Source organism: Salmo trutta, unplaced genomic scaffold (assembly GCF_901001165.1).
Source record: "Salmo trutta unplaced genomic scaffold, fSalTru1.1, whole genome shotgun sequence".
NCBI lineage: Eukaryota > Metazoa > Chordata > Actinopteri > Salmoniformes > Salmonidae > Salmo > Salmo trutta.
The window spans coordinates 1060921-1076657 of NW_021823104.1; the positions used below are offsets into that span (position 1 = coordinate 1060921).

A 15737-nucleotide genomic window follows, 5' to 3' on the forward strand; every position below is an offset into this window, starting at 1 on the left:
TGACAGCAGCTTTGCACACTCTTGGCATTCTCTCAACCAGCTTCATGAGGTAGTCACCTGGAATGCATTTCAATTAACAGGTGTGCCTTATTAATTTGTGGAATTTCTTTCCTTCATAATGCGTTTGAGCCAATCAGTTGTGTTGTGACAAGGTAGGGGTGGTATACAGAAGATAGCCCTATTTGGTAAAAGACCAAGTCCATATTATGGCAAGAACAGCTCAAATAAGCAAAGAGAAACAGTCCATCATTACTTTAAGACATGAAGGTCAGTCAATCCGGAAAATGTCAAGAATTTTCAATGCAGTCGCAAAAACCATCACGATGAAACTGGCTCTCATGAGGACCGCCACAGGAAAGGAAGACCCAGAGTTCCCTCTGCTGCAGAGGATAAGTTTATTACAGTTAACTGCACTTCAGATTGCAGCCCAAATAAATGCTTCACAGAGTTCAAGTAACAGACACATCTCACCATCAACTGTTCAGAGGATACTGTGTGAATCAGACATTCATGGTTGAATTGCTGCAAAGAAACCACTACTAAAGGACACCAATAAGAAGAAAATACTTGCTTGGGCCAAGAAACACGAGCAATGGACATTAGATCGGTGGAAATCTGTTCTTTGAGATTTTTGGTTCCAACCGCCGTGTCTTTGTGAGACGCAGAGTATGTGGACGGTTGATCTCCGCATGTGTGGTTCCCACCGTGAAGCATGGAGGAGGAGGTGTGATGGTGTGGGGGTGCTTTGCTGGTGACACTGTCTGTGATTTATTTAGAATTCAAGGCACACTTAACCAGCATGGCTACCGCAGCATTCTGCAGCAATACGCCATCCCATCTGGTTTGGCCTTAGTGGGACTATAATTTGTTTTTCAACAGGACAATCACCCAACACACCTCCAGGCTGTTTAACTTCTCTCGGGTATGTGGGATGCTACCGTCCCACCTGCGGGACACACTCCCAACAGCCAGTGAAATAGCAGGGCGGCAAATTCAAAACGACCAAAATCTCATAATTCAAATTTCTCAAACATACGACTATTATATCCCATTTTAAAGATACACTTCTCCTTAATCCAACCACATTGTCCGATTTCAAGAAGGCTTTACGGCGAAAGCAAAACATTAGATTATGTTAGGACTCCACCTAAACAAGAAAAGCCACACAGCCATTTTCCTAGCAAGGAGACGCGTCACAAAAACCAGAAATACAGCTAAAATGAAGCACTAACCTTTGATGATCTTCATCAGATGGCACTCATAGGACATCATGTTACACAATACATGTATGTTTTGTTCGGTCAAGTTCATATTTATATCCAAAAACAGCATTTTACATTTGCGTGGGATGTTCAGAAAATGTTTGCCTCCCAAAACTTCCGGTGAATGTGCACATTAATTTACAGAAATACTCATCATAAACGTTGACAAAATATATAACAATTATTTAAAGAATTATAGATATACTACCTCTTAATGCAACCGCTGTGTCAGATTTCAAAATAACTTTACGGAGAAAGCACATTGTTAAATATTCTGAGTACAGAGCTCAGCCGTCAATGCAAACTATACAGTTACCCGCCAAGTTCTGGCATCAACAAAACTCTAAATTAGTGTTATAAATCTTTCCTTTGCTGATCCTCGGCGGAATGCATTCGCAGGACTCCCACTTCCACAAGAAATGTTAATTTGTTCGATAAAGTCCATAATTTATGTCCAAATACCTCTGTTTTGTTGGCGCGTCCAGAACACTACTCCAAAGGCACGATGCGGGCAAATCAATAGACGAAAAGCTCAAAAGTTCCATTACCGTTTGTAGAAACATGTCAAACGATGTTTACAATCAATCCTTAGGGTGTTTTTAACATAAAACATCGATAATATTCCAACCGGACATTAGCGGATTCATCACAGAAGAAAAATAAAAAATGCTAGCCATGCGTGAACGCGCATGAAGTAACTACATGACCTCAGACAGTCCACTGCTTGAACCGGCTGTTATTCCCTCAATATTCACCATAACCTCAAACAACTTTCTAAAGACTGTTGACATCTAGTGGAAGCCTTAGGAAGTGCAAAATGACCCCTAAGTCACTGTAGTTTTGAAAGGGAATTAATTTTTTTTAAACTACAGCCTCTGATTTTCAACTTCCTGGTTGGATTTTTCTCAGGGTTTTTGCCTGCCATATGAGTTCTATTATACTCACAGACATCATTCAAACAGTTTTTTAGAAACTTCAGAGTGTTTTCTATCCAAATCTACTAATAATATGCATATTCTAGTTTCTGGGCCCGAGTAGTAGGCAGTTTAATTTGGGTACGTTTTTCATCCGGCCGTGAAAATACTGCCCCCTACCCAAGAGAGGTTAAGGGATATTTGACCAAGAAGGAGAGTGATGGAGTGCTGCATCAGATGACCTGGTCTCCACAATCCCCCAATCTCAACCCAATTGAGATGGTTTGGCATGAGTTGGACCGCAGAGTGAAGGGAAAGCAGCCAATAAGTGCTCAGCATATGTGGGAACTGTTGGAAAAGCATTCCTCATGAAGCTGGTTGAGAGAATGCCAAGAGTGTGCAAAGCTGTCATCAAGGCAAAGGGTGGCTACTGTTGAAGAATCTAAATATACAATATATTTTGATTTAAAACTTTTTTTGTTTGTTTGTTTGTTACTACATGATTCCATATGTGTTATTTCATAGTTTTGATGTCTTCACTATTATTAAATAGTAAAAAATAAAGAAAAACTCTTGAATGAGTAGGTGTGTCCAAACTTTTTACTGGTATTGTATGTTATAGGTATATATTGTGTGTTAGTGTTAAGGTCCCCCAGGTCTCTGATGTATTTTATAGATATATATATTAATGTGTGTGTTACAGTGTTAAGGCCCCCCCAGCCCTGAAGACTCCGGCCCAGGTCCCTCTGAAGGAGGACGACTTCCCCAGTCTATCTGCTGCCACGGTTACGACCCCCATGACCCCCGCCTACTCCGCCCAACCCAGGAAGCACTCCTCCTTCATAGAGGAAGATTTCCCCGCCCTGGTCTCTAAGATCCGTCCTCCCAGACCAGCGGGCGGAGCGACCTCAGCCTGGAGCCAAGCCAGCAGCAGCAGCAGCAGCAGCAGCTCCAAGACGGTCATCCTTCCCTCCTCTTCCTCTAGACCTTCCTCTAACAACCCTCCTCTTCCTCTCCCCGCCGGCCCCCAGCTCCTCTCCTCCTCTTCCTCTTCCTCTCGGAGGAAAAAGCTCTCCGCCCGTCGCCCATCCCCGCCCTCTGATGATGACAATTGCGTTGCCAAGACGATGCAGGAGCACCGAGCAATTCCGACCATGTTGGATATCTCCTCTCTTCTCATCGTCAAAGGACCCTCTAAGTCTGCCCCTACTGCCTCTAAGCCCCTCCCACCGACCTCTAAGCCCCTCCCACCTACCTCTAAGCCCCTCCCACTGACAGCTAAGCCCCTCCCGCCGACCTCTAAGCCCTCCCCCGTAACATCAAACCCCGCCCCGAGCCCCACATCCAAGTCGGCCAAGAAGAAGAAACAGGCCACGCCCCTTCCACCATTTGGGAACCAAGTTCATGTCCCCACGGAAACGGTCTCCAGGGTACAGAAGGAGAACGTTCCGGAGAGCCGCGCCTCCAAACCGCTGGTTGCTGTGACGACGGCGGCGGTTAAAACCGCTGTAAAAGCAACGGTTAAAGCGAGCGGATTGGCTAACGGCCACCTGGATAAACCAGTCACGGTGGCCCCCCTCCCCAAAGCCCAGCCTGACCCCCCCCTGGAGGTGGAGGAGGAGTTTCCTGCCCTCGTCTCCAAGAAACCCCCCCCCGGTACAGAACTATCCCTATTGGCTCTACACTTTACATTACAACACACCAGACAGTAACGTCCCAGCAGTAACACCACACCAGACAGTAACGTCCCAGCACTAACAACACACCAGACAGTAACGTCCCAGCAGTAACAACACACCAGACAGTAACGTCCCAGCAGTAACACCACACCAGACAGTAACGTCCCAGCAGTAACAACACACCAGACAGTAACGTCCCAGCAGTAACAACACACCAGACAGTAACGTCCCAGCAGTAACAACACACCAGACAGTAACGTCCCAGCAGTAACACCACACCAGACAGTAACGTCCCAGCAGTGAGTAACACCACACCAGACAGTAACGTCCCAGCAGTAACAACACACCAGACAGTAACGTCCCAGCAGTGAGTAACACCACACCAGACAGTAACGTCCCAGCAGTGAGTAACACCACACCAGACAGTAACGTCCCAGCAGTGAGTAACACCACACCAGACAGTAACGTCCCAGCAGTAACACCACACCAGACAGTAACGTCCCAGCAGTAACACCACACCAGACAGTAACGTCCCAGCAGTGAGTAACACCACACCAGACAGTAACGTCTCAGCAGTGAGTAACACCACACCAGACAGTAATGTCCCAGCAGTAACACCACACCAGACAGTAACGTCTCAGCAGTGAGTAACACCACACCAGACAGTAATGTCCCAGCAGTAACACCACACCAGACAGTAACGTCCCAGCAGTAACACCACACCAGACAGTAACGTCCCAGCAGTGAGTAACACCACACCAGACAGTAACGTCCCAGCAGTGAGTAACACCACACCAGACAGTAACGTCCCAGCAGTGAGTAACACCACACCAGACAGTAACGTCCCAGCAGTGAGTAACACCACACCAGACAGTAACGTCCCAGCAGTAACACCACACCAGACAGTAACGTCCCAGCAGTAACACCACACCAGACAGTAACGTCCCAGCAGTGAGTAACACCACACCAGACAGTAACGTCCCAGCAGTGAGTAACACCACACCAGACAGTAACGTCCCAGCAGTGAGTAACACCACACCAGACAGTAACGTCCCAGCAGTGAGTAACACCACTCCAGACAGTAACGTCCCAGCAGTGAGTAATAACACACCAGACAGTAACGTCCCAGCAGTGAGTAACACCACACCAGACAGTAACGTCCCAGCAGTGAGTAACACCACACCAGACAGTAACGTCCCAGCAGTGAGTAACAACACATCAGACAGTAACGTCCCAGCAGTAACACCACACCTGACAGTAACGTCCCAGCAGACAGTAACGTCCCAGCAGTAACACCACACCAGACAGTAACGTCCCAGCAGTAACACCACACCAGACAGTAACGTCCCAGCAGTAACACCACACCAGACAGTAACGTCCCAGCAGTAACACCACACCAGACAGTAACGTCCCAGCAGTAACACCACACCAGACAGTAACGTCCCAGCAGTAACACCACACCAGACAGTAACGTCCCAGCAGTGAGTAACACCACACCAGACAGTAACGTCCCAGCAGTGAGTAACACCACACCAGACAGTAACGTCCCAGCAGTAACACCACACCAGACAGTAACGTCCCAGCAGTAACACCACACCAGACAGTAACGTCCCAGCAGTAACACCACACCAGACAGTAACGTCCCAGCAGTAACAACACACCAGACAGTAACGTCCCAGCAGTAACACCACACCAGACAGTAACGTCCCAGCAGTGAGTAACACCACACCAGACAGTAACGTCCCAGCAGTAACAACACACCAGACAGTAACGTCCCAGCAGTAGGTAACAACACACCAGACAGTAACGTCCCAGCAGTGAGTAACAACACACCAGACAGTAACGTCCCAGCAGTGAGTAACACCACACCAGACAGTAACGTCCCAGCAGTGAGTAACACCACACCAGACAGTAACGTCCCAGCAGTAACAACACACCAGACAGTAACGTCCCAGCAGTAACAACACACCAGACAGTAACGTCCCAGCAGTGAGTAACACCACACCAGACAGTAACGTCCCAGCAGTGAGTAACACCACACCAGACAGTAACGTCCCAGCAGTGAGTAACACCACACCAGACAGTAACGTCTCAGCAGTGAGTAACAACACACCAGACAGTAACGTCCCAGCAGTGAGTAATAACACACCAGACAGTAACGTCCCAGCAGTGAGTAACAACACACCAGACAGTAACGTCCCAGCAGTAACACCACACCAGACAGTAACGTCCCAGCAGACAGTAACATCCCAGCAGTAACACCACACCAGACAGTAACGTCCCAGCAGTAACACCACACCAGACAGTAACGTCCCAGCAGTAACAACACACCAGACAGTAACGTCCCAGCAGTGAGTAACACCACACCAGACAGTAACGTCCCAGCAGTGAGTAACACCACACCAGACAGTAACGTCCCAGCAGTGAGTAACACCACACCAGACAGTAACGTCCCAGCAGTGAGTAACAACACACCAGACAGTAACGTCCCAGCAGTGAGTAACAACACACCAGACAGTAACGTCCCAGCAGTGAGTAACAACACACCAGACAGTAACGTCCCAGCAGTGAGTAACACCACACCAGACAGTAACGTCTCAGCAGTAACACCACACCAGACAGTAACGTCCCAGCAGTAACACCACACCAGACAGTAACGTCCCAGCAGTAACACCACACCAGACAGTAACGTCCCAGCAGTAACACCACACCAGACAGTAACAACACACCAGACAGTAACGTCCCAGCAGTAACACCACACCAGACAGTAACGTCCCAGCAGTGAGTAACACCACACCAGACAGTAACGTCCCAGCAGTGAGTAACACCACACCAGACAGTAACGTCCCAGCAGTAGGTAACAACACACCAGACAGTAACGTCCCAGCAGTGAGTAACAACACACCAGACAGTAACGTCCCAGCAGTAACAACACACCAGACAGTAACGTCCCAGCAGTAACAACACACCAGACAGTAACGTCCCAGCAGTAACAACACACCAGACAGTAACGTCCCAGCAGTAACACCACACCAGACAGTAACGTCCCAGCAGTGAGTAACACCACACCAGACAGTAACGTCCCAGCAGTGAGTAACACCACACCAGACAGTAACGTCCCAGCAGTGAGTAACACCACACCAGACAGTAACGTCCCAGCAGTGAGTAACACCACACCAGACAGTAACGTCCCAGCAGTGAGTAACACCACACCAGACAGTAACGTCCCCAGCAGTGAGTAACACCACACCAGACAGTAACGTCCCAGCAGTGAGTAACACCACACCAGACAGTAACGTCCCAGCAGTAACAACACACCAGACAGTAACGTCCCAGCAGTAACACCACACCAGACAGTAACGTCCCAGCAGTAACAACACACAAGACAGTAACGTCCCAGCAGTTACACCACACCAGACAGTAACGTCTCAGCAGTAACACCACACCAGACAGTAACGTCCCAGCAGTGACACCACACCAGACAGTAACGTCCCAGCAGTGAGTAACACCACACCAGACAGTAACGTCCCAGCAGTGAGTAACACCACACCAGACAGTAACGTCCCAGCAGTAACACCACACCAGACAGTAACGACCCAGCAGTAACACCACACCAGACAGTAACGACCCAGCAGTGAGTAACACCACACCAGACAGTAACGTCCCAGCAGTAACACCACACCAGACAGTAACGTCCCAGCAGTAACACCACACCAGACAGTAACGACCCAGCAGTAACACCACACCAGACAGTAACGTCCCAGCAGTGAGTAACACCACACCAGACAGTAACGTCCCAGCAGTGAGTAACACCACACCAGACAGTAACGTCCCAGCAGTGAGTAACACCACACCAGACAGTAACGTCCCAGCAGTGAGTAACACCACACCAGACAGTAACGTCCCAGCAGTGAGTAACACCACACCAGACAGTAACGACCCAGCAGTAACACCACACCAGACAGTAACGACCCAGCAGTGAGTAACACCACACCAGACAGTAACGTCCCAGCAGTGAGTAACACCACACCAGACAGTAACGTCCCAGCAGTAACAACACACCAGACAGTAACGTCCCAGCAGTAACAACACACCAGACAGTAACGTCCCAGCAGTAACACCACACCAGACAGTAACGTCCCAGCAGTAACAACACACCAGACAGTAACACCACACCAGACAGTAACGTCTCAGCAGTAACACCACACCAGACAGTAACGTCCCAGCAGTGACACCACACCAGACAGTAACGTCCCAGCAGTGAGTAACACCACACCAGACAGTAACGTCCCAGCAGTGAGTAACACCACACCAGACAGTAACGTCCCAGCAGTGAGTAACACCACACCAGACAGTAACGTCCCAGCAGTAACACCACACCAGACAGTAACGTCCCAGCAGTGAGTAACACCACACCAGACAGTAACGTCCCAGCAGTGAGTAACACCACACCAGACAGTAACGTCCCAGCAGTGAGTAACACCACACCAGACAGTAACGTCCCAGCAGTGAGTAACAACACACCAGACAGTAGCGTCCCAGCAGTGAGTAACACCACACCAGACAGTAGCGTCCCAGCAGTGAGTAACACCACACCAGACAGTAACGTCCCAGCAGTGAGTAACACCACACCAGACAGTAACGTCCCAGCAGTGAGTAACACCACACCAGACAGTAACGTCCCAGCAGTAACACCACACCAGACAGTAACGTCCCAGCAGTGAGTAACACCACACCAGACAGTAACGTCCCAGCAGTGAGTAACACCACACCAGACAGTAACGTCCCAGCAGTAACAACACACCAGCACATAATTTTTTATTTATTGACATTTTAAGTATTCATTTTTTAGCCCATTGCATAGAGAATCATTGTACTATCGAAACCGCTGTGAAATATATATTCAATAACCCAAAATATTGTATTTTCAGTTGTTTTGATGCTGGTGTAGAAAACCAAAAGTTCGACACAAGAACTAAACATAAGAACATGGAGCATAGAAATACCTCACATAGAACAGATCTACCGCTTCTTAGACTTGCTGTCAATGAGAGTGACAGCTCTATAACACACATTTCTATTTGAATTTAGTTGCAGCTTTAAGTTGTTATGGATGAAAGTAGCATCGATAATGTAGTGATGTTGACCGTGTTGTTTTTCTCCTCAAGGCTTTAAAAGTTCCTTCGTCCTGAAGAGTTCTGCCCCCCCCAACGTCCTGTCCCCGTCTCCCCCCGGCCAGGGCGGCGCCCCCCCGCCCAGTAAGCCCCCCCCGGGGTTCACCGGCATCCCCCTCAACAGCAACGTGGTGGAGCCGGACCCCCCTGCATCCAGCCCCCGGTGAGACAGACAGACCATCACATCACCTTTACAAACCAACCATCACCTTTACAGACCATCACATCACCTTTACAGACCATCACATCACCTTTACAGACCATCACATCACCTTTACAGACCATCACATTACCTTTACAGACCATCACATCACCTTTACAGACCAGATCATCACATCACCTTTACAGACCATCACATTACCTTTACAGACCATCACATCACCTTTACAGACCAGACCATCACATCACCTTTACAGACCAACCATCACATCACTTTTACAGACCAGACCAGACATCACCTTTACAGACCAGACATCACATCACCTTTACAGACCAGACATCACATCACCTTTACAGACCGACCATCACATCACCTTTACAGACCGACCATCACATCACCTTTACAGACCGACCATCACATCACCTTTACAGACCGACCATCACATCACCTTTACAGACTGACCATCACATCACCTTTACAGACCGACCATCACATCACCTTTACAGACCGACCTTTACAGACCAACCATCACATCACCTTTACAGACCAACCATCACATCACCTTTACAGACCGACCATCACATCACCTTTACAGACCGACCATCACATCACCTTTACAGACCGACCATCACCTTTACAGACCGACCATCACTTCACCTTTACAGACCGACCATCACATCACCTTTACAGACCGACCATCACATCACCTTTACAGACCGACCATCACCTTTACAGACCGACCATCACCTTTACAGACCGACCATCACCTTTACAGACCGACCATCACCTTTACAGACCGACCATCACCTTTACAGACCGACCATCACATCACCTTTACAGACCGACCATCACATCACCTTTACAGACCAGACATCACCTTTACAGACCGACCATCACATCACCTTTACAGACCGACCATCACATCACCTTTACAGACCGACCATCACATCACCTTTACAGACCGGCCATCACATCACCTTTACAGACCGACCATCACATCACCTTTACAGACTGACCATCACATCACCTTTACAGACCGACCATCACATCACCTTTACAGACCGACCATCACATCACCTTTACAGACTGACCATCACATCACCTTTACAGACCGACCATCACCTTTACAGACCGACCATCACATCACCTTTACAGACTAGACATCACCTTTACAGACTAGACATCACCTTTACAGACTAGACATCACCTTTACAGACCAGCCATCACATCACCTTTACAGACTAGACATCACATCCTTGACAGACCAGACACAGACCACTACATCACATCACCAGACAGACCACCACCTTTACAGACTCCAGACAGACCACCACCTTTACAGACTCCAGACAGACAACCACCTTTGCAGACTCCAGACAGACCACCACCTTTGCAGACACCAGACAGACCACCACCTTTACAGACTCCAGACAGACCACCACCTTTACAGACACCAGACACCAGACAGACCACCACCTTTAGACACCAGACACCAGACAGACCACCACCTTTAGACACCAGACACCAGACAGACCACCACCTTTACAGACACCAGACAGACCACCACCTTTACAGACTCCAGACAGACCACCACCTTTACAGACTCCAGACAGACCACCACCTTTACAGACTCCAGACAGACCACCACCTTTACAGACTCCAGACAGACCACCACCTTTACAGACTCCAGACAGACCACCACCTTTGCAGACTCCAGACAGACCACCACCTTTGCAGACACCAGAAAGACCACCACCTTTACAGACTCCAGACAGACCACCACCTTTACAGACTCCAGACAGACCACCACCTTTACAGACTCCAGACAGACCACCACCTTTACAGACTCCAGACAGACCACCACCTTTACAGGCTCCAGACAGACCACCACCTTTACAGACTCCAGACAGACCACCACCTTTACAGACTCCAGACAGACCGCCACCTTTACACAACAACACATATTTGATTGAAACTCAGTGTGTCATCTAAATGACTCCATATGGGGGGTGTTCAGCTCTCCCCAGTCTCCGGGGGTGTACCTGGCTCCAGAGAACTTCCAGCAACGGAACATGGAACTGATCCAGTCCATTAAGAACCTCCTGCAGAACGACCAGTCACGATTCAACCAGTTCAAGGACTACTCTGGACAGTTCAGACAGGTAAGCCCAGACTCCTAACCCTAACCTTAACCCCCCTAACCCTAACCTTAACAACACTAACCTTAACCCCCCTAACCCTAACCTTAACCCCCCTAACCCTGACCCTGACCCCCTAACCCTAACCTTAACCCCCCTATCCCTAACCTTAACCCCCCTATCCCTAACCTTAACCCCCCTAACCTTAACCCCCCTATCCCTAACCTTAACCCCCCTAACCCTAACCCCCCTAACCCTAACCTTAACCCCCCTAACCCTAACCTTAACCCCCCTAACCCTAACCTTAACCCCCCTGACCCTAAGAACTACTCTGGAAAGTTCAGACAGGTAAGCCCTGACTCCTAACCCTAACCCCCCTAACCCTAACCTTAACCCCCCTAACCCTGATCCTAAGAACTACTCTAGACGTTCAGGCAGGATTTTATGTGGATGGTGCTGCACCATCAGAGCTGTAAGACTGTTGGGGCTGAACTATCCTCTATGTCTCTAACCCTTAGTTACATACAGTCGTGGCCAAAGGTTTTAGAGAATGACACAAATATAGATTTTTATAAAGTTTGCTGCTTCAGTGTCTTTAGATATTTTTGTCAGATGTTACTATGGAATACTGAAGTATAATTACAAGCATTTCATAAGTGTCAAAGGCTTTTATTGACAATTACATGAAGTTGATGCAAAGAGTCAATATTTGCAGTGTTGACCCTTCTTTTTCAAGACCTCTGCAATCCGCCCTGGCATGCTGTCAATTAACTTCTGGGCCACATCCTGACTGATGGCAGCCCATTCTGGCATAATCAATGCTTGAAGTTTGTCAGAATTTGTGGGTTTTTGTTTGTCCACCCGCCTCTTGAGGATTAACCACAAGTTCTCAATGGGATTAAGGTCTGGGGAGTTTCCTGGCCATGGACACAAAATATCGATGTTTTGTTCCCCGAGCCACTTAGTTATCACTTTTGCCTTATGGCAAGGTGCTCCATCATGCTGGAAAAGGCATTGTTAGTCCCCAAACTGTTCCTGGATGGTTGGGAGAAGTTGCTCTCGGAGGATGTGTTGGTACCATTCTTTATTCATGGCTGTGTTCTTAGGCAAAATTGTGAGTGGGTCCACTCCCTTGGCTGAGAAGCAACCCCACACATGAATGGTCTCAGGATGCTTTACTGTTGGCATGACACAGGACTGATGGTAGCTCTCACCTTGCCTTCTCTGGACAAGCTTTTTTCCGGATGCCCCAAACAATCGGAAAGGGGATTCATCATACCCCAGTCCTCAGCAGTCCAATCCCTGTACCTTTTGCAGAATATCAGTCTGTCCCTGATGTTTTTCCTGGAGAGAAGGGGCTTCTTTGCTGCCCTTCTTGACACCAGGACATCCTCCGAAAGTCTTCGCCTCACTGTGCGTGCAGATGCACTCACACCTGCCTGCTGCCATTCCTGAGCAAGCTCTGTACTGGTGGTGCCCCGATCCCACAGCTGAATCAACTTTAGGAGACGGTCCTGGCGGTTGCTGGACTTTCTTGGGCGCCCTGAAGCCTTCTTCACAACAATTGAACCGCTCTTCTTGAAGTTCTTGATGATCCAATAAATGGTTGATTTAGGTGCAATCTTACTGGCAGCAATATCCTTGCCTGTGAAGCCCTTTTTGTGCAAAGCAATGATGACGTCATGTGTTTCCTTGCAGGTAACCATGATTGACAGAGGAAGAACAATGATTCCAAGCACCACCCTCCTTTTGAAGCTTCCAGTCTGTTATTCGAACTCAATCAGCATGACAGAGTGATCTCCAGCCTTGTCCTCGTCAACACTCACACCTGTGTTAACGAGAGAATCACTGACATGATGTCAGCTGGTCCTTTTGTGGCAGGGCTGAAATGCAGTGGAAATGTTTTTGGGGGATTCGGTTCATTTGCATGGCAACGAGGGACTTTCCAATTAATTGCAATTCATCTGATCACTCTTCATAACATTCTGGAGTTTATGCAAATTGCCATCATACAAACTGAGGCAGCAGACTTTGTGAAAAATTTATATTTGTCTCATTCTCAAAACGTTTGGCCACGACTGTACACTACATGGACAAAAGTATGTGGGCACCTGCTCATCCAAAATCTCATTCCAAAATCAAGGCCAGCAGGCTAATGTTCCTATCCACCCAGTAAGGCCAGCAGGCTAATGTTCCAATCCACCCAGTAAGGCCAGCAGGCTAATGTTCCTATAGACCCAGTAAGGCCAGCAGGCTAATGTTCATGTCCACCCAGTAAGGCCAGCAGGCTAATGTTCCTATCCACCCAGTAAGGCCAGCAGGCTAATGTTCCTATAGACCCAGTAAGGCCAGCAGGCTAATGTTCCTATAGACCCAGTAAGGCCAGCAGGCTAATGTTCCTATCCACCCAGTAAGGCCAGCAGGCTAATGTTCCTATCCACCCAGTAAGGCCAGCAGGCTAATGTTCCTATCCACCCAGTAAGGCCAGCAGGCTAATGTTCCTATCCACCCAGTAAGGCCAGCAGGCTAATGTTCCTATCCACCCAGTAAGACCAGCAGGCTAATGTTCCTATCCACCCAATAAGGCCAGCAGGCTAATGTTCCTATAGACCCAGTAAGGCCAACAGGCTAATGTTCCTATCCACCCAGTAAGGCCAGCAGGCTAATGTTCCTATCCACCCAGTAAGGCCAGCAGGCTAATGTTCCTATCCACCCAGTAAGGCCAGCAGGCTAATGTTCCTATCCACCCAGTAAGGCCAGCAGGCTAATGTTCCTATCCACCCAGTAAGGCCAGCAGGCTAATGTTCCTATCCACCCAGTAAGGCCAGCAGGCTAATGTTCCTATCCACCCAGTAAGGCCAGCAGGCTAATGTTCCTATCCACCCAGTAAGGCCAGCAGGCTAATGTTCCTATCCACCCAGTAAGGCCAGCAGGCTAATGTTCCTATAGACCCAGTAAGGCCAGCAGGCTAATGTTCCTATCCACCCAGTAAGACCAGCAGGCTAATGTTCCTATAGACCCAGTAAGGCTAACAGGCTAATGTTCCTATAGACCCAGTAAGGCCAGCAGGCTAATGTTCCTATCCACCCAGTAAGACCAGCAGGCTAATGTTCCTATAGACCCAGTAAGGCCAGCAGGCTAATGTTCCTATCCACTCAGTAAGGCCAGCAGGCTAATGTTCCTATAGACCCAGTAAGGCTAAAAGGCTAATGTTCCTATGCACCCAGTAAGGCCAGCAGGCTAATGTTCCTATCCACCCAGTAAGGCCAGCAGGCTAATGTTCCTATAGACCCAGTAAGGCCAGCAGGCTAATGTTCCTATCCACCCAGTAAGGCCAGCAGGCTAATGTTCCTATCCACCCAGTAAGGCCAGCAGGCTAATGTTCCTATCCACCCAGTAAGGCCAGCAGGCTAATGTTCCTATAGACCCAGTAAGGCCAGCAGGCTAATGTTCCTATCCACCCAGTAAGGCCAGCAGGCTAATGTTCCTATAGACCCAGTAAGGCCAGCAGGCTAATGTTCCTATAGACCCAGTAAGGCCAGCAGGCTAATGTTCCTATCCACCCAGTAAGGCCAGCAGGCTAATGTTCCTATCCACCCAGTAAGGCCAGCAGGCTAATGTTCCTATCCACCCAGTAAGGCCAGCAGGCTAATGTTCCTATCCACCCAGTAAGGCCAGCAGGCTAATGTTCCTATCCACCCAGTAAAGCCAGCAGGCTAATGTTCCTATCCACCCAGTAAGGCCAGCAGGCTAATGTTCCTATAGACCCAGTAAGGCCAGCAGGCTAATGTTCCTATAGACCCAGTAAGGCCAGCAGGCTAATGTTCCTATCCACCCAGTAAGGCCAGCAGGCTAATGTTCCTATCCACCCAGTAAGGCCAGCAGGCTAATGTTCCTATCCACCCAGTAAGGCCAGCAGGCTAATGTTCCTATCCACCCAGTAAGGCCAGCAGGCTAATGTTCCTATCCACCCAGTAAGACCAGCAGGCTAATGTTCCTATCCACCCAATAAGGCCAGCAGGCTAATGTTCCTATAGACCCAGTAAGGCCAACAGGCTAATGTTCCTATCCACCCAGTAAGGCCAGCAGGCTAATGTTCCTATCCACCCAGTAAGGCCAGCAGGCTAATGTTCCTATCCACCCAGTAAGGCCAGCAGGCTAATGTTCCTATCCACCCAGTAAGGCCAGCAGGCTAATGTTCCTATCCACCCAGTAAGGCCAGCAGGCTAATGTTCCTATCCACCCAGTAAGGCCAGCAGGCTAATGTTCCTATCCACCCAGTAAGGCCAGCAGGCTAATGTTCCTATCCACCCAGTAAGGCCAGCAGGCTAATGTTCCTATCCACCCAGTAAGGCCAGCAGGCTAATGTTCCTATAGACCCAGTAAGGCCAGCAGGCTAATGTTCCTATC

General features: G+C 48.8%; 1 protein-coding gene across 1 annotated transcript in view; it reads left to right on the plus strand.

Moving 5' to 3' along the window:
• Positions 1 to 15737, plus strand: part of LOC115188936 (E3 ubiquitin-protein ligase ZNF598-like) — a 44268-nt gene that overhangs the window by 15728 nt on the left and 12803 nt on the right. The window contains exons 8-10 of the mRNA XM_029747767.1: positions 2880 to 3832; positions 9024 to 9192; positions 11207 to 11351. Of these exons, the coding sequence (XP_029603627.1) occupies positions 2880 to 3832; positions 9024 to 9192; positions 11207 to 11351 (1267 nt within the window). The remainder of the gene's footprint in view (positions 1 to 2879; positions 3833 to 9023; positions 9193 to 11206; positions 11352 to 15737) is intronic.